Source organism: Drosophila miranda, chromosome 2 (genome assembly GCF_003369915.1).
Source record: "Drosophila miranda strain MSH22 chromosome 2, D.miranda_PacBio2.1, whole genome shotgun sequence".
Taxonomy (NCBI): Eukaryota; Metazoa; Arthropoda; class Insecta; order Diptera; family Drosophilidae; genus Drosophila; species Drosophila miranda.
Genome location: NC_046675.1, coordinates 8,481,823 through 8,506,646, shown reverse-complemented (window position 1 = coordinate 8,506,646; position 24,824 = coordinate 8,481,823). Strand labels below are relative to the sequence as shown.

Sequence of the window (24,824 nt, the reverse complement as noted above, 5' to 3'; positions counted from 1 at the left end):
CAGCCCCAGCCCATTGTCCCCCCCCATCATCAGTGAAAGGATGCTGGGGGGCTGGCGAGAGATTTATGGATGCGAAGCGTTCTCTCTTCTATTGGTGGCCTATCCGTTGATGTGTGTGGGTGTATCTTTGTGTCTCTCTGTGTGGGTGGATCTGTGCGGAGTGTATCAGTGTGAGTACATCTCTGTGTTGCTTTATCTGTGAGAATGTGCGGCCTGCTGCATGCTGCATGGATGTCATGCACTCTATATTTAATGAATGCCATAATGACTGCAATGCAACGCATGAAATATTTATAGATGTACTCGTATCCTCCCATCCTCCCCCCATCCATCCATCCAGCCACCCATCCATCCATCCACTCGGCGCTTTAAGTGTTTACTCGAACTGGCTTTAAGCCCGCTGGCAAACAGCTGCCCGGCTCCGCGCTCCGGGGTCCGGGGGATAACTATCCGTTCGGAATTTACATTATCCCACTTCTGTCCCATTTCTGTCCCACCCACGTGGTGGCTGTTGTTTCTCTGCGGCGGTGGCCGCATTAAAATCCGTAATTTTCTTTAATAAAGCCGCACAAATTTAATTAACCAGCATGCAAATGCATTTACACCTTAATTATTAATTGAATTTAAATACATAAATACTGCCGAGTGTTCGATGCTGTCCCATCCGCTATATGCCCCCGTACCTCATGCGACTATGAATACACCGACAGACACGCAGATCTCCAACACAATATTTCCAACTTTTCATATAGTGAAAAAAATTGGAAAAAGTTATTGGTTTTGCTTTTGTTTGTTTTGGATTTTTAATTTAAAATACATCGTAACAATTTTTTCATAGCAGTATAGCAGCCTTCGGTTTTCGCTTACATGATACCAAAAAGGATAATAAGAATCGCCCCCCGATATACATACAGTTTTGTTAGCTGTAGGCATTATTTTGTATTTTTTACAGTCGAATTTAAATTGTATTTAACTTGAATTATTGTTAGTTTTATGGTTTCTGCGGTCGTGTTCGGCCAACAAAGGAATGGATCCATTATATTTTTTTATCGCGGCCAAACCGCGGCCATGTAATAATTATACAATTTGCAAACTGAAAAAATTATACATATTTGGGGAAGGACTGCCCTGCTCTCTTCCATCACCTTCGACAGACAGACAGTCAGACAGTCAGACAACAATCCGTTCCATGCCAATGCATTTCTCTAGATTTTCCCATTTAAATGCATTAATTTACTTCATGGCAGACTGTGGCATTCGGTTCAATCTGACATATGCATTTCATTCCCAGCGATTGTCTTTGTAGGCTCTCGACACAGGGCCGCACAGCGATGCGCCAAAGAGTAGGCAACTATTTATGAACTCTGTATTTGAATGTGTGGGTATTCATTGGTGTACGTGTGTGTGAATGCGAGGGGGCTAACTGTCAACGGCAACTGTGTGGCAGAGTAATGAAACCACGAGGAATGCAAACCAGAGAGTCAGATACAGTAGGCATCGGCCGAGCAAACAATAAAGAAATAAAGCAAAAGATCCTGAGGCCGAGGCTTGAGATACTCTGCTCCAGACTAAATTCTACTTGTTAATGATATCTATAAGGATCTACTCGTACGTTGTGTACAAACCAAAGGAGTAAGTAAAGGCCCAATAGAAGGAGCAAGGAGAGACCAAACTCAAACCTCTTTTGCGTTGCAAAGATCGGATACGCTTTTGTAGGGTATAACAATGCGTGACGAAAGCATAGCGTGGCATGATTCAGAGTCGGAGACGCAGACGGAGACAGAGACGGACACGGACACGGAAGCTCGGTTAGCGGCCTGATGAACGCCGCCAACTGGCGCGCGTGGGCACGCTGTGGCCCTGCGCAAATGTCATTATGTAACTGCGTATAATTAACCGAAAATCGTTTAAATGCGCGAGACCCTGCCCCGCATCGCCCCGCCTCGACGGCAGCACTGTGCAATTAAAAACGCTGGATGCAGATTGCAGGATGGATCTGTGGTGGCGCGGTGTGGTGGGTGGTGTAGAGAAATTAAGCGGAATTGCCAGGTGACAGAGTGGTGCAGAGACGCCGCAGAACTGTGGAGCAAACAGCATTCCATTGCGTTCCATTGCAGCAGTGACAACGTGTTTACTTTGACATTAAATAAAGTTGTTTGGCTCTGGTGCGGAGTGTTCCCCGAGTTCTGGGGTTCCACTGGTCCGACATGATGGCACGCATAAATAACAAATAAATCATTTATGGTCAGAGCAGAAACATTTATTGAGGCGCACAGCCAGAGGGCGACGCAGAGACACAGCGAGAAAGTTGAGGAAAATAAATTAATTAAAAGTTTGCAAGGCAGCAGGAGGACAACCAATTTGTCTCGATGCAAAGGGGGGGCGGGGGCGGGGACTCACACGAACACTCACATATACTGGAAGAAAGCCATGTACAATTGCCATGAGAAAGGCATCTCGTCGCTGCTTCGATTATTGCACGCTTGCCTGCGCTCGCATAAATGTCAAATTGAGGACACGAAGTGCTGGCCCGGGATTGCAATCAGCAGCCAAGTGCAAATCTTTTCACTAGCTCCGATCTGCGCCCTGCCGCTGCCCCTGCCTCTGCCCCTGCCTCTGCCTCTCCCTCTGCCCCTGCTCTGCCGTACGATGCTACATTCCTTACTCATTTGCAACTGTTGCAGCATGCTTCTGGATGAATATCCTTCCAGAGGGTATTGTGATTCGGGTATATAGTACCCCAGAGTAGCCCAGTATCACAGCTTGCCGCGAAGGGTATTTAAAGATTCGTTTCGCAAAACCCGAGACTTTCTCTCTGGTTTTTAATTTGTCTTAAAATTTTAATTGCAAGGCAGCGCCGTCGATGATGGCAGGCGAGCGGGCGGCATACACTTTCATTTCTTATTGACATGTCAATGCACCGCAGCGCACGGCGTTACGTACACATAAATATGGCTAAAAGCAGGAGGAATTCTATGCCATAGGCAGCCGGCAGCCTCCAGCCTGTAGCCTCCAGGCTGTAGCCTGTGCTGTGTATGGGGCAAAGTGGTGGTGGTAAGCGTTGTTCTGGGGCAGGCAAGAAAATTAATTAAAAATGCGCAACAAACTTGCGAAAAACTTTGCTCTCGTTTATGTTCCACTTGCTCTTGGTTTTTCCTGTTTGTGTGCAATTTAAATTTCGCCTCTGCTTCTTTTACCTATTCTACTATGTATTTTTGTTGTGTTGTAGTAGTTTGAATGAATTTAAAAATGCAAGAGCTAGTCAGAGTAGAACAACAAGTTGAAGGCCTCTGCCTCTGCCTCTGCCCCACATATGGGTCTGGGTCCTGGGCTCCCCCCTCTTCCCTTCATTTGTTTGCCGTTCTGTGCTTATTTTAGCATACAACTTTTGACGTTTCCTCTATGCCAGATGCTTATCAATAATTTATTTATAAGCTTCACCTCAAAACACATGTTGTCAGTATGCCATGTTGGCCTCAACACGCTGTTCTCTCCTCTCCAGCTCTCCTAATACTATTTTACGGCCAGAAGAGTCTGCTAGTTGCGTTGGCAGTTTGGCTAACAAGTTTCTGCCTGCCACGCCACCTGCCGCATGCCACATGCCTCCGTGCCCTCCTTCTCACATGTGGAGGAAATATTTGCAGTCGTTGGCTCCTGGCTCGTGGCTGATGGCTCCTGGCTCCTGGACTGATGCTGCCTCTTGTCCTCTTGTCCTTGTTGTAGTTATTGCTGCCACAGTCGTCGGAGTTTGCATAATTTATGATTTCGAAATGTGTTCATTTAGTTTTGCAAATTGTTGACATGAACAATCATTAGACCGTTGCACAGATTTCAGCATCATTTCATCCGTAAGGGCATTGAACGTTTTGGCTCAGAACTATGTTGAAAGGCGCCTACCAGCAGCACTGCCTGCATTGGAGCAAAGTCAGAGAGAATCAGTAGCATTTGAAGTCTTTGAAGTGAGTTTTTAGACTTGCTAATTTGTGCTACACAAGTGAGTGAAGTGACTGTGTGACAGACACATTTCGCACTAGAATCAGTCGTGCTTAAGCGGGCCTGACTGTCAGTCAACGCCAAATTCTCTATATTTGGTTGCTAAACAACTTAGGAAGTTGACACTTGCCAGGGAAAATATTTTCATCAACAACTCGACGAAAAATTAGCAAGTGTCAAAGATAAATAAAACTCGGGGCTGCCACTGCCGCTGCCTTCGCCTTCGCCTCCGCCTCCACCCCAATGTCGGGGGCCGGGTCTTCTTCAGGCCAAAGTATTTATTTGCCTGTTGAAATAGTGTCAAACTGAGTGGACTCTTCACATGCGGGAAGAGAGAGGCTCCTTCCAACTGTCTTGCCTACTCAATCCCCATATTCCCACCAGCACCAGCCCCAGCCCTAAAGAAAACTTGACTAACTATGCAAATAAGAGTGGCGTGTGTGTGTGTGTGTGTGCCACAGCACCACCGCCAGTAGCAGTAGCAGTAGCTATGGCAGTGGCAGTAGCACCAACCCCCTTTGGCGACAGTTGGCGCAGAGTAAGTGCAGTTGGTAGAAATTAAGTAAGTTTTTAGCTGCAATTTTTGCCGAAAACTATGTCAAGTTTGGTTTTAGTTGCCAGCAAAGTTTTTGCTTAAGAAAATTGTAAGTATAAGTATATCAAAGGAAGCTGGAAAAGCGCGACTCAGGCTCAGACTCAGACTCAGAGCCAGAGCGAACAGTGGAGACACTAAGCAGACGTCGGGCGGAACCTAATGAATTTCATGCATGACATGCAAGGCACGACTCAGGCTCTGGCTCTGACTCAGACTCAGACCCCGACTCGGGCGGGGCTGCCTGCCGCTTAATTAAAACCATTAGGCGTGAGTAAAACTTAGCCAGAGAATCAAATTTGATGGGTGGCAGTGGCATGGGCATGGGCATGGGCATGGGTGTGGGTGTGGAAGATAGAGATGAGATCTGATGCAGGGAGGGTATGATATGGGTGAGTGAAGAATATCCCATCCCCCCATGCAGCAGCAGCCAATTTACATAGTTTCTTTAATGTTTGCTGCATAATTTTCACATTTTTCAGTGTCAAAACTATGGCTGCATTGTCTAGGAAAAACTGCTAGCGAGAGGAAAATCTTTTGCATGTTTTGGTCATATTCTAAAAATAATAGCACTGGGAAGCAGCCAGTCCCCGCCAGTCCCTGAGTGTCGTCCGGTCAAGTGGGTGGGCACCCACTTGGCTGACCCCTTCGGGTGGATTTTTATGACTTGGCGGCAACGACAGATGCAGCATATGGTGTGGCAAGTGGCAGGAGGTTGGGCCGGGGGTGTGGCATGGAAATTATAACATTTTCCTGCCCGCAACAGAAAACGAAAGCTTAACAAATTTCCCCCGACCCAGGAGCATTCGACTAATTTATTAGCAAAAAAGCATTTGCATTTCGAAGAAGTGAATACGGTCCCAGAAGAAGCTCTATTTCTATCGGCTCTTATTTCTTAGGAAAATGCTGCAGTTACGGATCATTACTTCATGCGAATTCCATAAATAGATCGAAATCCAAATCCTCTGTGTAGGATGCATCTGGAAAAATAATGACGCACTCAGAAATGAAGTTGCTTCAGTTTTGCGTAAACTTTCCGCTCGAACGGTTAGACAAGATTGCCACATTTCAAGGCTGGGCCACGCGTTGGGAAATAAAGCTAAAAGCTCGGCAGGATATCAGAGCCACCACCAGAGAGCCAACCGCTATGTTGGCTTCTTAGCCGCTGAGCTATGGCCGAGCTAAAAAAGTTTAATTCAAAAACTTGTACAAAAATGCACATTTAATGGAAATTTACTACCTGAAGTCGCGTCAACGACAGGAGCAGCAGGAGCAGCCGCAGCAGCAACAAGGGAAACCCGAAACAAGCGCCACAAAGTTGCAATGGACATGGAGGAGGAGCCGTGGCAGGTGGATGCAGAGGCGTAGTACCAGCATAATACAGAGTAGCAGTAGCATTAGCAATGGCAGGAGTAGAATCAGGCCAGGAGAAGCAGCTGGAGCCAGGAACAGAGTGAGATAGAGCCAGAGCAAGAGCAGAGAGCAGCAAAGTGTTAACGGTTTGTTTGTGCGCCAAATGGCTGCAAAGGAGGATGGGGGACAATGATGGAGCCAGGGCCAGGGCCAGGAATGTTATCCTGCAGTTGTCTGCCTTTGGCCCTGCGTAGCCGGAAACGGAAATTGCGTAGCGCAGCCAAGTGCGTTGCAGTGGTACCACCAAGAGGCAGCGAGCCGTAACATGGACACCAACATTCAGTCGCCCCGACCCATAGAAAACGGGGTGGTGCGGCACAGGTGCTGCCGGTTGCTGTCATTAACGTGTTTTGTATTTTTAACGCGTGGTGATGGTAATGGTGGTGGTGTCGGGTGTCGGGAAATGGAGAGGAAATTATATCTGTGTATGAAATGGATTATCTCGTGGATAAACTTGAAATGATGGAACAGAGGAGACTGTGGTTGATCTGCGATAGGATTTGTCTAACAGCTGAGAGGTAATTGTATCTGTGCATCTATTAGATATATCCACACAGCAGTAGAGTATAATCCACCCCATCCATAGGTCCATAGAGGAGGAGAAACTTTAATTGAATTCGTCGTGAAAGCTCCCCTCATTAGCATTATTCGCCATTATATTCCTCCTCTCCTTCCTTGCCATCAAAGATCATCCAATCAGCTCTTAACTCTCGACTCTTTAACAATGCCAAGCCATTTGCGAAACCGAATCAAAGCCAATGGAAATACGAAAACTTTTTCATGTGCCACATCCTGCCCAGAGCAGTGAAAAGCGTAAAACGAAACGAAAATGCGAGGCGAAAGCAAATGAAAATGGAGCACTCCATTTGCTGGACCAGTCCGGGGACCAGTCCTGGTCAGTCCCCGTCCTGGCCATGTGCAATCCTGCTGCCGCACCGCAAGAGCCAAACAAATAAGAAATTAGTTGATGCCAAGTTGTTGCAGCTGCAGCTTCAGCTGCACTGCCGTTGCCTCTGCCGAATGGGAGGAAAATAGCAAACAGCGGGGCAAAAAGGAAAAAAAAAAAAAAAAAAAACTTTTCCGCTAATGTCTTAATGTAAAAGTTTGTTAGCCCGCAAGTGGGGGGAGGCACAACCTACCTGTGTATGTGTGTTGGGGCAGGGCTGGGCAGGGCAGGCGAGGGTTGTGGGTGGTGCAACTTATGGCAACTTTTTAGCGAGCACGTTTGATTGAAATTTGTGGCAAATTGCTTGAAGCTGCAATGTGGCCAGGCCAACTTGTAATGGAATGATCAAACTGCCATCAGTGAGAGCTGCGCTGGCAACATTGTGCGCGGGTATCGGGGATGAGTATGATGGGGCAATGAGGCAATGAGGCATAAAAGGCACACCTCTATTCGCCCCGCCCATGTCCACGTCCACATCCACGTCCACCCACTCTTATCAATCCACCTCAAACAACCCATTCAAATTGGAAAGGAAGGGTGGAGAGTGGGACAACACACACGTATCTGCAGTTTGTGCAATGCAATGGCAAAATGGCAACAGAACAGCCAGAGAGCCAAACAAATTGCCAGCCATTACCAGCCAGAAGGGTAATTTTTACTTTGCAGCTTTTCCAGGCGCTTTATTTGCCAGCCAAATTTGTACGAATTGCAGCAGCAGAGTGGCAGCAGCATCATCAGTTGTAAAAACCAACAAAGCTATTCCAAGAGCTACAGCTACAGCTACAGCTACAGCACCACTAGAACCAGAACCAGCGATAGCACCAGCAATGGCACCACTCGAGCTGGCTGTCGATTTGTAATAGGTGATTTGGCAAAGGAAATTGAGACATCAATAAATGTGGCTTGGCTTGCCTTGGCTCTCCTTAAGTTGGCTCAAAGGAGGGCGTGGCCAGACCGTATACGAGTGTGGCAGAGAAATAAAGGAAAGGGAAATGGGATAGGGAGCGAAGTATCAATAGGAATCAAAGTAGCCATAGGTTAAGGGTTAGGAACTTCCAGCAATATGCAAAATATAGCCGGTTTCATGCGTAAAAACGATTGGCAATAGCCTTTGTGGTTGCTATGGGTCTATCGCACAATCTTGTCGTTCTAATTGCCCAGAAAGACCTTCACTGGCAGTCATTCTGTGGGTCACATTGAGGCACTGCCTGCCCCTGTCGCTTGCTGTCTCTTCAGCTTTGATATTGCTTCATTCGCTGGGCTTGGAACTTTTGAGGTTCTGGCCAATTGAACGTTATTGCCACGATTGAGCAATAAACGTGGCCAGGACTTCTCCACTGCGGCAAAAATGACAATTTTATGAAGCTTCCACAATCACGGGACAATAGAAGAATTTAGTTGGAAGAAGGCAAACAAGGAAAATGGAATGCTACCTGAACCACAGCGTTGTACAATGTGAAACTGTCCACGTTTAAGCCGTCAACAATCAGAGGGAAACATGGCAATACAAAACATCTACATAATAACTTTATCCAATTATCCATCGACGGCTTTTTTTGTCCATATGCTGTCACTGCAACCAAGCAGAAGGTTAGATTAGGGACAGAGAGGCGTGTCTACATAAAATGAATGAAACCCCTTCTTTCCGCTGCTTCGAGATGAGTTCTATGAAAGTGATTGAATGGAGTGGCATTTGCCACATATTTATGTGCAACTGTTTTTTATCTCAGAGAAAAGATTATCGAAATCCTCGCAATCAATATTTTTTGATATTTTAATCCGCTGTTTTTTGTCCCCACTCCGTTGTGTGTATGTGCATTGATTCCCTGCCACCAAATGAACGACAATGAAGTGTAATCAATGAATGTCGGGCCTTTAAACTGGGCAAAAACCATAAATAATATTCAAACAAAAGCAGCTAACAAACAGCATCATCCAAAACAATAGAAAACAAACTCATTTCCACACCAAATGTCTGCGCAAAACATTAAAATAATCAGAACAATCATAATTGAAAGCGGGGGGAAAAAAAAACAACACAGTAATATTAAAACCAACTATCAGGATCTGTTAGAGAAGAGCGTTCGGTATGGGAAATGGTTGGGAAAATCGTCTGGCATGTGGACAATTTCCTGCAGACTTGCCGCAGCATTATACACGACAATATAATCTGGCGACAATTTGCGCCTAAAAGTTGGTTGCAAATGCAAACATCCTCCACAAATACTCGCATGAAAAACACATACATATGTACAGTGAATCTGTGACTGTGTCTGGCCGACTAATATGTGGCTGTAGCTGCACTCAAATTTCCACATATCATTTAAAATGCATAAATTCTGCCGCCTGTAGCCTGCCGGGCATTACACAATTTTCGTTAACAATTTTCTGGGCCAACACGAAAGTGTCGAGTGTTTGAGTTGCGCCCGAGAGTTGTCCCGGTAGCCAAAAGCAAACAATGGCTTACCATACCCGTACAAGACAAATACCAGAGACCAGGACCACGACCACGACCACGACCAGGACCAGCACCAGGACCAGGGTGCCTTATATATTATTTGCAGTCAAATTAAATCTAACAGCTGTGAATGTTACATGTGTGCAGGCCTCCTGCTCTCCGGTTAGAAGAACCAATTTCGAGGGGAATACTCGTACTTGTATGAATTTTTAATAAAATTTGCGAAGCGTTGTACGAGTAGCCTCAACTTTTGTTCTGCGCTTCTGCCGACTTCTGCGAAATGTTTCTGCTTAATTAAGTATGCTAAAAGGGGGCGGGCAATACGCCCACACCCACTCACATGCGGACGGAAAGTAAAAAGCAAGAGAAATGAAATGTCATGAAACGATGGGAATAATCAAATTAATTTATATTACATCATATTCATTTGACCAAGGCACAAAGCCAGACGCCGACTGTCTGCTCTGCTCTCTCCCTCTCTCTCTCTCTCAATTTCTCAAAGCCACCGGAAAGCAGGCAGCTGACAAAGTTTGACTGGTCCTTTCACTGGACATAGTGGACACTGGGACACTGGGACATTGGGACTTTGGACAAGGGACAAGGACAAGTTGAGGCAATAATTTACACAAATTGGCAATTTTGCTTGCCGAATAATGTCCGTCAAGTCGGGCGACGTAAAAGTCAAAATTCGGTCAAAACTTTTGCCGGCGACTCGTCCCCCGTCCCCCGTCCCCCGTCCCCGCCCGTCTCGACCCGGAGAACTTGTTCTCACTTTATCGCATCTTTATCGGCTCCAGCTCGACAAACACGTCGGCGAAGGAAATTCAAATGATAAGAGCGGGTGGGTGGTGGGCGGTGGTTGCAGGGCATTGCGCGTTATGACAACATAAACGATATTTACTTTTTTGTGCCGTCGCCGTTGCCGTTGCTTTTGCTATTGCCATTTCGGCTGCCATTTCTTTTTTTCTTTCGATGCCTTTTATGCGGAGTTTTGCTTTCACCGTTTCTCTTTCTCCCTATCAAATTCTCCACCTCTCTCCCTCTCTCTCTCTCTATCTCATTGTATAAGGCCAAAACTTTTCGACTGTTTCTCAGTGGCGTTTTCTTTTGGGTTGCTTTTTTCTACTTTTTGCTATTTGAAGTACTTCAAAGATTTTAGCATATTTTATTTGAATACTTTATTTCGTAAAATGCGTTTCTGTGTATGTGTGTGCTAAGAGAAAGAGAGAGGGACATAGAAAGTGGAAGAGAGATAGAAAGATAGAGCGGGCGATTGTGTAAGGGGGGAAAAAAAGAGTGCGAGGGAGCTAGAGAGCGTCTAGGAAACGAACGACATGACTTTTTCAGCTTTGTTGGCCCCTCCTCCTGCTCCTCCTCCGCCTCCGCCTCCTCCTTTTCCCTCTCCCATATCCGCACTTCTAACTAGTTTCTATGTCTTTGGCACAAAGTTTTTCCTTCAGTCGTTGGGAAATGAAATTTTTGAAAATTTTTCCGCGGGGAAATGAAAAAGTTTGTCCTGGTGGACACAATGCGGCCGGGCTGGCAGTGCCCTCGATCTTTTCAACCGCTTGCTTGTCGCGTCCCGTTGGTCCTAGTTAATATTACGCATACGCCGCGTCTGCCCTTTTGACTTTTCTCCTAGACCCGAGACCCTGAGACCGCTTTCACTCCACCATTTGCGTGCCAATGTGTTGGGCAGAAGGCGCAGCTGCTGACGAAGTCCCGCTCCAGGACCAAGACCAGGACACGGAGAATAGAGCGCACAGAGAGCAAAGCGTGGGATAAGCAATAAAGGATAATGTCATTCAATGTTTTGTGTCTCGCGCACACAGCAACAATGAGAACAGCAACAACAAAGCGACAAAGAGAAAGAAAAGAATAGAGTTGTAAGCCGAGGCTTAAGATACCCTTTCAGATCAATCGTTCTTTCGAAAATCATAGATAAAAGTCTTCGTTTTTTCCTGGTGATCATTCTACTCCTAGCCTATAAAGCTGAGGGTGGAAACAGATGGAGAGAGCAGAGAGAGAGAGAGAGCGGTGGAGAGGGCATATTCGATGTAAGTCTGATTGCCTGTCTACTATCATAATACCCTCTAATAGGGTATGGAAAGCGGAAACGCTTGCCATCATCAGCGTCGTGCTCATCCCCCATCCGCCGTCCCATCCTCGTCGTTTTGGTCGTCGTCGTTGTCGTTTTCGTTGTCATTGGCAATAGTTTCGCCCCCGACTTTGTTGCCGTTTTCGGCTTCGTCTTCGGCCGGCAGCTCCAGCTCTACTCCTCCACAGACAATAGTCAAAAATGTCTTCATGTTCAGGGAGCGAGGAGCATAACGGAAATTCGCATTTGAAAAATACTTTCTTCATTTAACAACAATGTAGGGTAGAGACAGCGCGGAGGAGGTGCAAGGACACACACACACAGTGGCGTGGCATGGCAGGCAACACACTGCCTTGGTGGCAAAGCGTTGGCATTACTGTAAATCGTTTTCGTTTTACGTTTCATAATGACAAAGACACTGGAACTGTGGAACAGTGAAGCTGTGTAACTGAGGAAAGCGTACTGCCAAAGGAAAAGGAAGGGGAAGGAAAGTGAATCCTGTCGATTGACAGACAATGGGCGGAAATGGAAAGCGAAGCTCTCAAAATAGGAACAGCAACAACAAAAGTAACATAATAGTGCAACAGAGACGAAATGTTTTTTAATGAGAGTAATCGGATCGATAATTTTCCTCGAACCGAAAAGCTTTTCAAGAAGAAAACAATATGAGAATGCTAGTGGGATTATTGGAAATTTCTGTGGGAATTATTATAAGATTTCTATATAACTTAATCCAATTCGATTGTCTCCATTTTTCTACTCGAATTTTATTGAACAACTTTTCAAATAAATGCAAATATGGTTGGAAATTTGATTGCAGCGTTCTGCTACAGAGCTTTTGCTTAGATTGACAGGGAATATAATATGTATTACAGAAAAACAATTGCTTGAACGCTTCAGTCTGTCATGTACTGGTACATATGCCAACTAATACAATGCTGACAAGAAGGCGACAGCTCATTTTCATCGTCCTCATCAGGAGCAAGCTCTCATCCACAGCAGGGGCAGGAGCAGGAGCAGGAGCATTCCGAGCAGGTGCTGGAGCATGGAGCATACCCCAGCAGGACATGCGGTGACATTTTGCTGGAAGCGTTTCACAGGCGCGGAAAACTCGTATTTAAATCTAATTTTGTCACCCAACAAACAACGACATGTCTACGCGAACACTCCCTGCAACTGATGCTTCTGCTTCTGCCTCTGTCTCTGCTCCTTCCCGGTGGTGCTCGTGATGGTGGTGTGTGCTTTTGACTCACTGTAATCGTGATTTCCTGTGCAACAGACGGTGTCAGAGCTGCGGCAATCCAGCCAGGATGATGCAGGCAGTCACTCAGAGACCCAGTGAGAAACCAAGAGAGAGAGAGAGAGAGATATATATAGGGAGATGGCGGAGAGCGGTAGATACTATGGCCAGGGTGTTGTTGTTTTCTGTTGGTGCCTTTGTTGGGCGCGTTAAAAATGTCACAGCGCATTGCATACTTATTGGCGCATGTGTTAATGCACCACCACCCCCTCCCCAGCCCAGCCCAGCCACATTCTAGAGCCCTTCCCATCAGCCCTGCCACAGGCTAAATGTTACGCGCTGGATGCATTTGCGGCTGGGGAAAATCCTTTCGCTTTTTTTCTCCGTTTTCTCTGTTGCATTGTGTCGAGCGCCAGCGCCGTGCCGCATTCGACGTTTGCATATTCTCGACGCGGGGTTTTTTCCCATATATACGTATACCTTTTGTGGCAGGTGTTTGAATTAGCTTTCTGTGGGTTGGATTGGCCGGGGCAAAGCGGCAGCACAATGGCTTGCAATTGCACAAAAGCTTATTAGGTTTTCCCTCCAACTCCCCCTTTTTTCTCTCTGTGTATGCCATTTGGTTTCAGTTCCCTCTCACTCTAACTCTGTGTGTGTGTGTGTGTGTGTCTGTGTGTAATACTTTTTTACAACAAATAATGCGCTTTGAGGTCGCGTGCTTCACGTGTTTTAATCCATTCGCTTTCAGGATCTACACCAGCTCTGCTCTGCTCTTTCCTGCACCTACACCTGCTTCTGCACCGGCAACGCTTTTAACTTTGTGGCACTTTTCCGCTTCGCTTTTAGCGGGCTGGCGGCGGGGCGGCTCCGAAAAACCATTTGACAATCCAAACTACAAAGCGGAACTCGACAGACCCCAAAAACTATGAGACCCACAATGTTGACTACGATGTTTGGGAATCGTTTGAATAGAAAAACATTTAATTTTACCTAAAGCCATATAGAAAATTCTAATTTCTAAAAGACTCAAATTGTTCAAATCAAAATGTAAAGGTAGATATGGCTTATGTATATATGTATGTTTAGCTGTGAGAGTAAATAGTGCTGATACTAATTATAATGCCAATACAGTTAGATCACAGCTTTTATAGATAACAATTTAAACACCAGTCACTCGTATGGAATGTGCATGGGTTATAGACGATCTTTATACTCTTCAATTAACTGTGCCCAAAATATTCTTCCTAGCCAAACCACATCTTTAATTTCGAATAGCAAATACTACTACTCGTTCGCTGAACTCAACTGTATTCAATTTCCCTGCAAAGGGTTAAGAATACGCCGGGATGCAACCTATCGGACTATGCCATGAATTATATTTCGACAACAATGAGTGGCTAACGGTAGCTGTGGCTGTTGCTGGTCCTGGTCCTGGTCCTGGCCAAGCGGATGCGTTGCCAATGGCAATAATGTGGCCTGGACCACTTCAACAGCTGAACACGAGGTGCTTTGTACAAGGAATTTTCAGCTCGAGTTGCTGTTGATTTAATTCAAGAGGCAATGCATTTTCCCAGTCAAGTGTTACATGTGAAAAATTCTGGGCAATCCGATGCTATTATCCTTCATCTTTTTTCATCGCTTGCCATGGGGCAAGCACTGCTGATGGTGGTGGTGGTGGGAGGGTAGAGGAGCATCGTAATTGCTGGGTTGTTGGGTGATGAGATGCACAAGCGAGTGAAAGGCATTGTAACATAATTTCCGTACAAAATACATCAAAATGGAACATCCAATTGAAATCTCCATTTTCATATGTTTGCATAGCAGTCTAAACGATGAGTGACCCACACACACACACATATGTAGATGTGCAGCCATGTTGCTGTGGTTAGTTAGCATCTGTGTTTGTATTTGTATTTGCATTTTGCATTTTCTGCCACCCACACACATAGATATATACATATGTATATGTATAAAGCGGGAGACATAGAGTGGGGACAAGCGCATAACGGAGGCGTACACATGTCCATGTCCGTCACATTTGTCGGACGCCCATGTATTAGTGTTTACCTCTGCTCCACAAACACCCTATCCCAATGCTTGCACTCCATCCTGATGATTTTTATAGGCGATAGATGCTTCCAACATACCTCCTGAAAGGAGGTATTCTTAATCACAATCAATAATCGAGGCACCCCCTGGAATGGTGAAATCATTCTGAAATCCCAGAGGGTAATATTAGTATAATTTAAATTATAATTGAAATAATTACCAGATTATATGCACACTCTCGGGGAGCAATGGGTATCCTTACAGCCTGTAGACTATACCTATGCGCTTTGTTACCAGCTTTTTCTGTCGATTTGGCCCGGCACATTTGTGTTTGTTCAGCTACTTTTGCGGTCTGCCGCTTTTCGCGTACATTTCAACCACATTTGTAGTCACTCCGGTTTCAGTTCGCGCATTGGACAAGCGCCAAAAACCTAAAAGAACCAAAAACAAAAATAAGGCAGGAACCAAACAAAAAAGAGTTCAAGTGGTTGAATGGCGACAGGGCAGTGGATTGGCTCTTCTAACTCAAGCTCAAACTACGAGCATTTATAGTTCCGCATTCGTCACACACTACTATTTAAACCAGATATTTATCGATGCTTTATCGCTCTCCAATCGCTAATTTATGGTCTCTAATGGGAGCATCAAACTATTTCGATTGGCACACTGCAGTTAATGCGACATCATTCCAAAATATTTTACAACCTTTTTGGAATTTGAACAGCAACGTTTTAGGAGTTACATTAGGAGTGCCGTCAAATTGATGCGAATTACCATACAAATCTATAATTTCAAACGAAATTAGTGCACACAAATTTTTATCGCAATTCAATAGGATGTTCGGGACATATTTTTCTTTGCTCTTGACTGCATGGGGCGTATGCGCAATTTGATGTTCTCGAAATTCAATTAAATTTGGCAAATTAAAGCGAAACTGGAAATACTGAAGTGAAATTTAATTGCATGGGGCAACACCAGAGCGTCACTCGGCACTCCCTGTCCTCGGTGTGTCTCTCTCTCTGGGGAGGGTCAGGGCGAAATGCAGCACGTATTTATTAGCTGACGTGCATTTGACGAAGGTCGAACGAACGCGTTCCACAATGAGGTTGTGCTGGAGGATAGGGGAGGGAGGATGAGGGAGGATACGAAGGCTCCCGGAGGTCGCTGATTGACTCACGATTATGCAATAAAACAGCAGACGACAAGCAGGACAACACTCAAATCCCCACAGAGACAATGGCCCACAGACCAAGATTCTATCTCTCCCCCTCTCTGGCTATATCTACCATTCTGACGCTCTCCTTCGGCCTGGCTATATCTCTCTTTCTCGCTCTATCTTTCCCTGCGAAGGTTTCATTGGCTTCATTTCGGCACCAGCTTTTGAAAAGCTAAAACTTTTTTATGTCCAACTCATTAAAAATGTGCGCCAATGGACTTTATGCAGGCCCGACCCAAAACCAGGGCCAGAGGGATCCTTCATTCAACTTCCAACAAAAACAGAGGGTCTAGCTTGTTGTTTTTTTTGGGTGTTTTCTCTGGGATTTTTCGCCTTTTGCCTTCAGATTTCATGAATGAGAACGGGGGCCAAGCCAACTTGAATCCAAAAGCCAAATGCAATTTCCAAGTTTTTAATGTGCGAAATTTCTAATTTAAGATTTACGATATTTTTATGTCGAATTACATTTCCCGGTTCCTGCTGCTCCTGTAGCTGCTCCCCCACCCCTGCTCTCCTGCCACCCTGTTCGTCCTGTTTTTGATGTTCGCTCATTTTCAAGCCCTGGTGTTTGGCTGCGAATATTCCTTTGGCCATTAGCTTTTGGCCGCCTGCTGTTGGGCCGAATTTTTTAATGGATCGACTCTTTAATTGTGGAGCCCCGATGCGTAATGCCCTGGCCCTGGTACTCGAGCTCTGAGCTGCAGGGCCTCGTCTCCTCGATGGGTGGGGGGTGGTCTTAATTATAGACACGCCCAAAGGTCAATGGTCGCCTTTTGATGCAAATTTTATGGACTGGAACTTAATTGGCCCGGACCATTGGGTCCGGTTCATCTCATAGACTGGCCAAGCGCTGGCAAAAATAAAATAAAATACACCAAAAAATATATCTGCCGCCGGCAAATAAAATGCTCTGTTCAAATTGTTTTGCCACTGACCAAACAACAACAATTTGTAACGGACAGATTTAATGGGGCTATTGCTGGATCTGATGGGTGGATGGGCGGATGGGCTGTGGGTGCAGTGGGGCTCTGCTTCCTTTTTGGTGGGGTGCCTGTGTAAATGCATATCCGATTGCAGCTGCAGTTTTGTTAGTTAGGGCAATAAATTGTTGTGTGGGGTGGGGGGACGGGGAAAAAGCGATTCTAGGTTTGGGGCTTTTTTAGGGAGAATTTGTCAGATGCAGAGATTGCATAAAATAAATTGGCCAACGATTGATTTGGGGGATTTGCCATACAATTTATTACCGCCGCGATAAAGGCATTCGAGTGTCAACATCAAAATGGCAACATTCCACGCGGCATGCAGCATGCGGCATGCGACATGCGTAAGGTCAAATTTTTTTCCGGGACATGCCACGTAATCCTTTCGCTTAAGGTCACATTTTACAGCACATTAGGCCACATCAAAATCTTCCGCAATTTAAACCGCTTAAGTGAAAAGCGACGACGAACGAGCAGAACACGTGCTCCTGGCCGGACACAGAGCAGTCCTTCCGTCCCTGCGATCTCCCCCATGGCACTAGATTCCAGGGTTTTCCCCCGAAAAAGAAAACCACAAAAACCGTATCTCAATTGCAATCACTCAAAACAACGGAAATGACGCTTAGCACAACTTCCTGTCGCTCCAAAAGGACAGACAGACGAACGGACAGAGGACGAACAGGACGAACAGCTACGGGACGACGCGCAGCTGAAACGTGGCCATGAGCAGGAGCTGCAGGAGCTGGTAAAACCTCCCTACCCCCGCCCTGTTCAGAATTGTAATTCATGTCGCTGGGGGTTTTCTTTTTTGGCATATTTGTCAACTCTGTTTCCACTGCACACATGATGAGGGACAGGGGCAGGTCGGGGGTCGGGAGAGTGGAAGTGGGTGTCTGCCACGCCTACCACCATCACCACCGACTGGCTGGCACATTCAAGTGCAATTTCCTTGTAATGCGAAACTATGTCATTTTGGCACGGACGCGAGCCGAAGAGCAGCACCACTCCCGGACTAGGACAGCCGCAGAGTCCATCCACAATCCCGAAACCAGCAACTGGGCATGGGCCTGGGCCTGGGCCTGGAATAGGACCTTCACCAGAGACACATATCCTGGCAATGAGTGGGCAATAGATAGTTGGTCTCAGCGCGTGCATACAAACATGACACGTTGCCGGCTCTTGTGCCGGGCCATAGATGCCACTCGTGTCCACCTGCTCTCAGCTGTTGGCACATTGCAATCTGAGCCGGAGCAGCAGAGCACCAATTCCTGGCCAGGGGACCGGCAATGGGAATGGGTGTTCCGAAAATAGTCATAGACCCATAGACCCATAGACCCAGGGCCATGCGGCAGCAACCAAAGTGGCAACGAGAGTGACAAGCACAGCCAAGCAGACAGGCCAGTCTGCAGAGGAGCGGTGAGTGGAGCGGAGGCGAGGGGACGGCAGACACTGGGCTGGTAGCCCTTGTGACAGGCGGCATTTGATAATGTCAAGCCCCAAATCAGCAACAGACACCGACCACGCCGACGAGTCAAATGCCGCTGACCGAACCGAACCGAGCGGAAACCGAGTAAAGGCTGGGGCTGGGGCTGGGACGAAAGGAAATTGTACGTTGCGATTTCAGACAGTTGCCTCTTCAGGCAGGAGGCAGACCACCACACACATGGGGATCTCAAGTATCCGTCTGTCTGAGCCATCATCGGCTCTGGAGCACGACTCTGGAGCAACTTGGTTTGAGCTGGACACGTTTTAATTGGCCCAACATTTGTCTTTCTTTTTTGTCTTTACAGAGCAGTTTCACATTTTTGTGGGCGACTTGAGTGCCGAAATTGAGACACAACAATTGAAAGACGCATTCACCCCATTCGGAGAAATATCGTAAGTAGAAAATTGTAATTAAAATCAAAGGACAATTTTTGATAAGGGTTTAAGCAGAGCCGTGCCAAGGGGGGGCCACGGGTGCACAAATTAGAGTCGGCGAAAAAATATTTCACAATGAATGCAAGAAGAGTAATGTTTTAAATAATATTTAAGCTATCATTTGATCTTAAGTTAAGTACAACAAAATGGCAACAAACGACATATTATGTTATTATTTTGTTACAACTAAATGTTATTTTATTTCCATCCAAAACATGTTGGATGCTTGCTTTCCTTGGCGCGGCCCTGGGTTAAAGTTAAGTAATGAATATCATATATTTGTTCAGCTGAGTTCAGTACTTACTCCTTACTTACTCCTTCTGTTGTGTTTTTTCGCCTTCATTTGTATCTGTGGTAAATGTAAATGAGGAATATCGCCGTAGACACAGCCGACAAAATCAGTGCTGCTACACGAACTATCAAAACCCAGTTGTACCGGCGTCTTTCTTCATTGGGCCCCTCATTCGTTGGCTGCGGCATAATACAAATCGAATGATAACAAATTTTCACACAGAATATAGAAAATATAGTAACCTTCCAGTTTTTGTTTGACAAGAAAAGAAAAACCGATTACAAAGGGTGTAATATCTTTGTTGATTGGAGTTCAAGCTGCGGCTTGACCAGGCAGGCATCTTCTTTAAGGTACGTTTTGGTCTTCTACAGGTTCAAGAGACCTTTAAGGATGACCTGGTTTGACAGGCACATGTCTGTCCTATCCCTAGTACGCAACTATTTTCAGCTACATTATATTCCGACTGGCACATTAACTTCAATCAAAGAACATTTCGGCACACTTGTGCGGCCCCAAACAGTAAATTGATAAATAAACATACAAATGGTAAATAAAGTCCTGCCTCTGAGTCCGACTCTGTCTATGCCTCTGATTCCCATTCCAGCGCCTATCTACGCCTTAATTTATGAATAATTAGCGAGTCGAAGGAAACCGCAAACCCAGCAGCAAAATTATTTCTTTTCTCCTTCCCAAAAGCATGAGTGAATGGACCATTGAAGCCCTGCCGCGGCGAGGGGTAGCGGTGGTCCGGGAGCCCTGAGCAACGGGCAATAAATTAATAATTTAATTTTCGACTTTTTTGTTTGAGCTGAAGCAGGGTGTGGGCAGCAGGCGGAACAGCCCATCTCCAGCAACAGCCAAATGCAATGGGGAGCTGTGGCAAGCCACAAGCAGCTGTCGACGAGCTGTGGGACGAGGCACGATGTCGGGGCAAACAAACGCCCAACGAATGCCCCAAAAAAATATTAGAGCAGAACAAGTGAAAGCAAATAAAACGGATTTGTACGAGTATATATGTATGTACATAAATATATATGGACATCCATCCAAATGTAGGCCCGGAGCTCAGGTCAGTAGCCAAAAAGACATCCACCCCTCGCTGGAATTGGTAGCTTGTTTCACAGGCTTTTCATTTGCCACTTTCTTAATTAATGAGCATCAGACTGGCGACTGCCTCTGCCACAAGGTAGGGGCCGACCTTTTTCCCTTTCCTGCCTCTGCCTCTGCCTCAGCCTTCGCCTGTGATTCTGATGCCATCTTTTACCTCGGCTTTCGTTCATCGTGACTCTGCCTCTGACTTCCTCCCTCCCCTCCACCCATGTTGTTTGCTCTCATTTCTTGGAGACTTTCAGCTGGCTCAAAACGTTGAACTCATTTCGCCAGAAACTATTTATTCGAGTGCAGGGAACCAAATGTACATTCAACATTTTTCGAGGGCTTGCCCTTTTGAAGTTCCTCCCTGGATTTTGGGGCGCGTTTTGTCCCCCCGCGGCTCTCCATGGGTAAATAGTGGAATGTTCTGTTCCTTCCGCATGTTTATTTTATGGCCAGAGCGCAAATCTACGAAATAATTACATTTTTCATTTACACCTGAAGTGGCCCCCGCTTTGCTTCGGTTATGTCCTGTTCTGTTCTGCTCTACGCTGCTCTGCTCGGTGTTTTGCCTTGGGGCTTAGAGGGAAACGGAGCTTCAAAGATTGCCATTCTGCCACGAAGAGGACACCGCCGTCGATGTTGTCATCGTCGTCGCCGTCCTTTGCCTTTTAATTTATTGCTCCTTATTTTTTGAGTGCTCGCGTGGGAAATAATCGCAAATATGTCGACGTCGTCGGTGCTTTCTTCCTCTTACCTACTTTTCATCATCAGGTTAACAGCTCTCGTGGGTGAATTTTCATTAAGTCCTGCATAAGGAGCAGAAATTTATACAACAATTTCACCCTACGCCTTGGGCACTCTCTGTCTCTACCGCTGCCGCTGCTCTCCCCCTTCTAGGATTTAATTAACCGACTTAACTTTCAAACAAACAACAAAAACTTTGCCATGAAATGCAAGTGGTTGGTTTTATCTTAAGATTTATATAGATATGTTTATATTTATGCAGGTATGTGTATATGCTGAAAGTTTCTGTGGTTTTTCTTTGTTTCATATCGAGGAAAACTCATTAGAAAAGTCGAGCATGAGTGGGGGGGGGACCACGGAACAAAAGGAAATGTAATCCTTCAATTAATTGTATACCTTTGATATTCTCCCGACTCGTCCTTAGAAATCATAATCCCCTCAAAATAATTAGGTCCCTTTGAGTTTCCAAATCAATCAACACCCCGCCCCTACAGGGCCGGGCCCTCCTACTAAATCATGCGCCACCTCGTGGCCCCAGGAGCACACTTGTCTGATTTCCCATCAGCGGATCGGATCGCATCGCATGATTCGCCACTCTGCCTCTTATTGCTTTACCCTTTGAGCATTAATGCTCGAGTATAATATACCACATGGTAGTTCTGTTCCATTTAATGGGCTAGCGCCGGCACCACAATCCGATTAGACAATATAATGATGTGGCATTCCATATCCAACTCCTCCTCTGAAGACGGCATTCTTATAATGGCCATAAAACACATCGCCTAAACACATCGCAAACACACAGAGGCAAAAGCCTATAGCCAGGTCCAGCCCTGGTTCTGGCTCTGGTTCTGGCTGTGTGCTTATTTTAATGCAGCTAATTAATTATTTGGCTGGTCAAAGGATCAACATAAAATCCAAGTCAAGGGGCCCCGACACCATTCTCAATGCTATAGGCAGTGCCTCCTTGTGCTGCCCAATTAGTTAAATTCGGAGAAACCCATCGATTGCAGCAACACCAGCAAGAAAGACCGAGACATGAAGTGCCTCCTCCTCGTTGATGGCACTCGTACAAAGCGGAAATTCAATTATCCGGCTGCGGTACTCCGGCACAAATTGCGTCCGTTTGTTTGATGCAGTTGCCGCAAAACCAAACCAATAGACTCGCACTCGTACCAATGCCTCTGATTAATTACATGCAATATGCTGGGGCTCTCTGGATATCCTTATTCATAAATAAATAAAGCGAAAGATAAAACAAAAGCAGCCCCGGACAATGGGGCAATTTGATTGGAAAGGCCACGAGCCATATTCCTATTCCTCTGTCCGCTATCCGCTGACCTCTGTCTATCCCTTTCCCTATCGACGTACATGGACACGTTCGGCCAATATTCGAGATGATGATTGGTGCGGTTACTCATGATATTGTTACCATCCTGATCAAATGGATTTATGTGAGTCATGACCCATGGCCCTCGACTCGGTCGGTAATTGGCATCTTTACATTGTGTGTAACAAAAGGATTAACTAGGCCTTTGTACAAAACTTTGACACAATATCTGCGCAGGAAGGGGGACACATTTTTCCAAATTTTACACAAACTTGTAAGGCTCTTAGGTGCAAGAACAGAAAAGTCCTTTTGCGAGAAAGCAAATCAAGAAGATAATAGTTGATATTAGTTCGGGACTGCAGGAAGTGAAAATAAACCCTATAGCACCATAGCCTTTCATTTTTTCGGGAGTTACTTTTAATGACACTTGGGAAAGTTTTTGATTTTGGTTTGCTGTCTGCCCTCCTGTCGGCGACATCATTACGTTGATTTTTCTGGCGGATCGGGACGGGGGGCATATAATTTTGTCCCTCGATTGGGGCGATGCTGAAAATGAGCAAAACTTTCAACTTAATCTATTCAGAAAGTTGGCTCAGCTTCTGGTCCTGGGTCCTGGGTCCTGGTACTGCTACTGCTACTGGTACTGCTACTGGTCCTCTGTACCCTTCTGCCGCGGCCTTTTCATAAACTTCAAAATGCGCTTGTGCACGTCTCCAGTTCGACTTTGACTTCGACTTGGACTTGGAGCAAGTGCAGCAGCGGCAGCAGCAGCGGCAGCGGCAACGGAAACCAATGATCGGCGACAAGTGGGCGCCCGACTCACTGCTGCAACGGAAATGGTGGAAAAAGTTGAGAGAGAAGCTCCAAGTAGGCGTCGGCTTTTGTTGCAAGGCGGCGAATGACAAATCAAAATCGCATTCAAATGCGACGCGGCGTGCAGCGGAAGTTAATGCGAAAAACTTTTGCCCCAAAACGCGGCACAATCAGTCAAGCATCTCTCTCTACGGCTCCACGCTGCAGTATGGGGGGTGGGGGGCATTCCTGCCTCCTCCTAATCCTCCATCGCCTTTCCTTCACTTCTTGTGCGTAGTGTGAAAAATGAGTGTTGCCAGGCTTTGGGTTGCAACCGCAAAAGCCTCGACACTTTTTTTTTGTTCCGCCTGCGACGATTTATATTTGTGGCAAAGTGTCAAAAGTTGTCCAAGGCGAAAGTTGCGTATCGAAATCATTGCCAGATCGGGGCCAACTGTCGTCTTTAAAGCAGCAACAAAACTCCAAAGCCGAATGCAAATTAAAGCAAATGGAAAATGGAAAATGGAAAATGGTTCATGGTTCTGTAAACTTTATAATACAATTTTAATGGGGGTTGAGTGCAGGAAAGTTTGCACAATCATTAAATTGCTAAACGATTTTCATTTTCAATTTGTACAGACTTTGTATCAATAAGCCACGCACAGGTTTAATGTTTAGATAATAGACAGTGGCCGGGACAGAGGCAGGGCAGCCCTTGGGCATAAATTTATTTAATTTACTTTTCTGCTGCGGCAACTTTTTTGGTGCCGCCGACACTTGGGCCACGGCTGCTCTGAGGCAACTTTTCACATAAAATACGCATTAATTCATTAAAATTGACAAAAGGCGAAACACGAGTGCCATTTCTGACTGGAGGAGCTGTTGGCGGTGGTGCTAAAAGCTCAATGACTCCATGGCCAAGTGACTGACTCTTCGACTGAATGATTTCCAGACTCTGGCACTCAATGACTGCCAAACACTCGGACTGAAAGACTGTGGGTCTGTGGGAATATACGACTGAACGAAAAACAAATTTTGATTGACTGACTCTTGGACGCTGGAACTCCGTAGAACTGAATGAGAGCTTGCTGGTCTCACTGCTTGCCTGAGGGACTAACTGAATGACTTAATGCCGGACTCTTGAACTAAATGACTGCCTAACTCTTAGAGACTGGAAGTCTGAATGACTGCCCTGCTCTTTGAATGAAGGACTGAATGACTGCGCCCGACTCTGGCTAACTTTTGGACTGAATGACTGGGCCTCACAGCCTCACAGACAATGTCTTGCCCTGCGTTTTGGGGCCAACTAAACGGCGCTCTGTTGGCAAGCCAAACAATTTGCAAAACGGCGCCCCGCAGTGGCTAAATGTATATAAATAAAAGTGCTTCGCTTCTCTCTTCTCCGGCCGTGGAGGGCAGGGCAGGGCAAGGCGGCGCCTTTTAAAATTAAATCAACGGAAATAAAAGGGACAACCAGGGATAAGGGACAGGAAACTTTTTTATCGCGCCAACAAAGCCGCGCCAGAAATTATGCTGCAATGAAGACGACAACGACAACGAGTCGTCGAGCGGCGTCGAGCCCTGGACTGTGGATGTGAATCTCTGGGCCCTGTGGATGGGGATGTGAATGTGGATGGGGGCTGGAAAAGTGGCGGATTTGGGGCGA

General features: G+C 46.0%; 1 protein-coding gene across 4 annotated transcripts in view; it reads left to right on the top strand.

Moving 5' to 3' along the window:
* LOC108157642 (nucleolysin TIA-1) overlaps positions 1-24,824 on the top strand; it is a 90,446-nt gene that overhangs the window by 33,501 nt on the left and 32,121 nt on the right. For all 4 annotated transcript variants that reach the window (XM_017289788.2, XM_033389657.1, XM_017289789.2 and 1 more), the window contains exon 3: positions 18,776-18,863. In XM_017289788.2, coding sequence (XP_017145277.1) covers positions 18,776-18,863 — 88 coding nt within the window. The remainder of the gene's footprint in view (positions 1-18,775; positions 18,864-24,824) is intronic.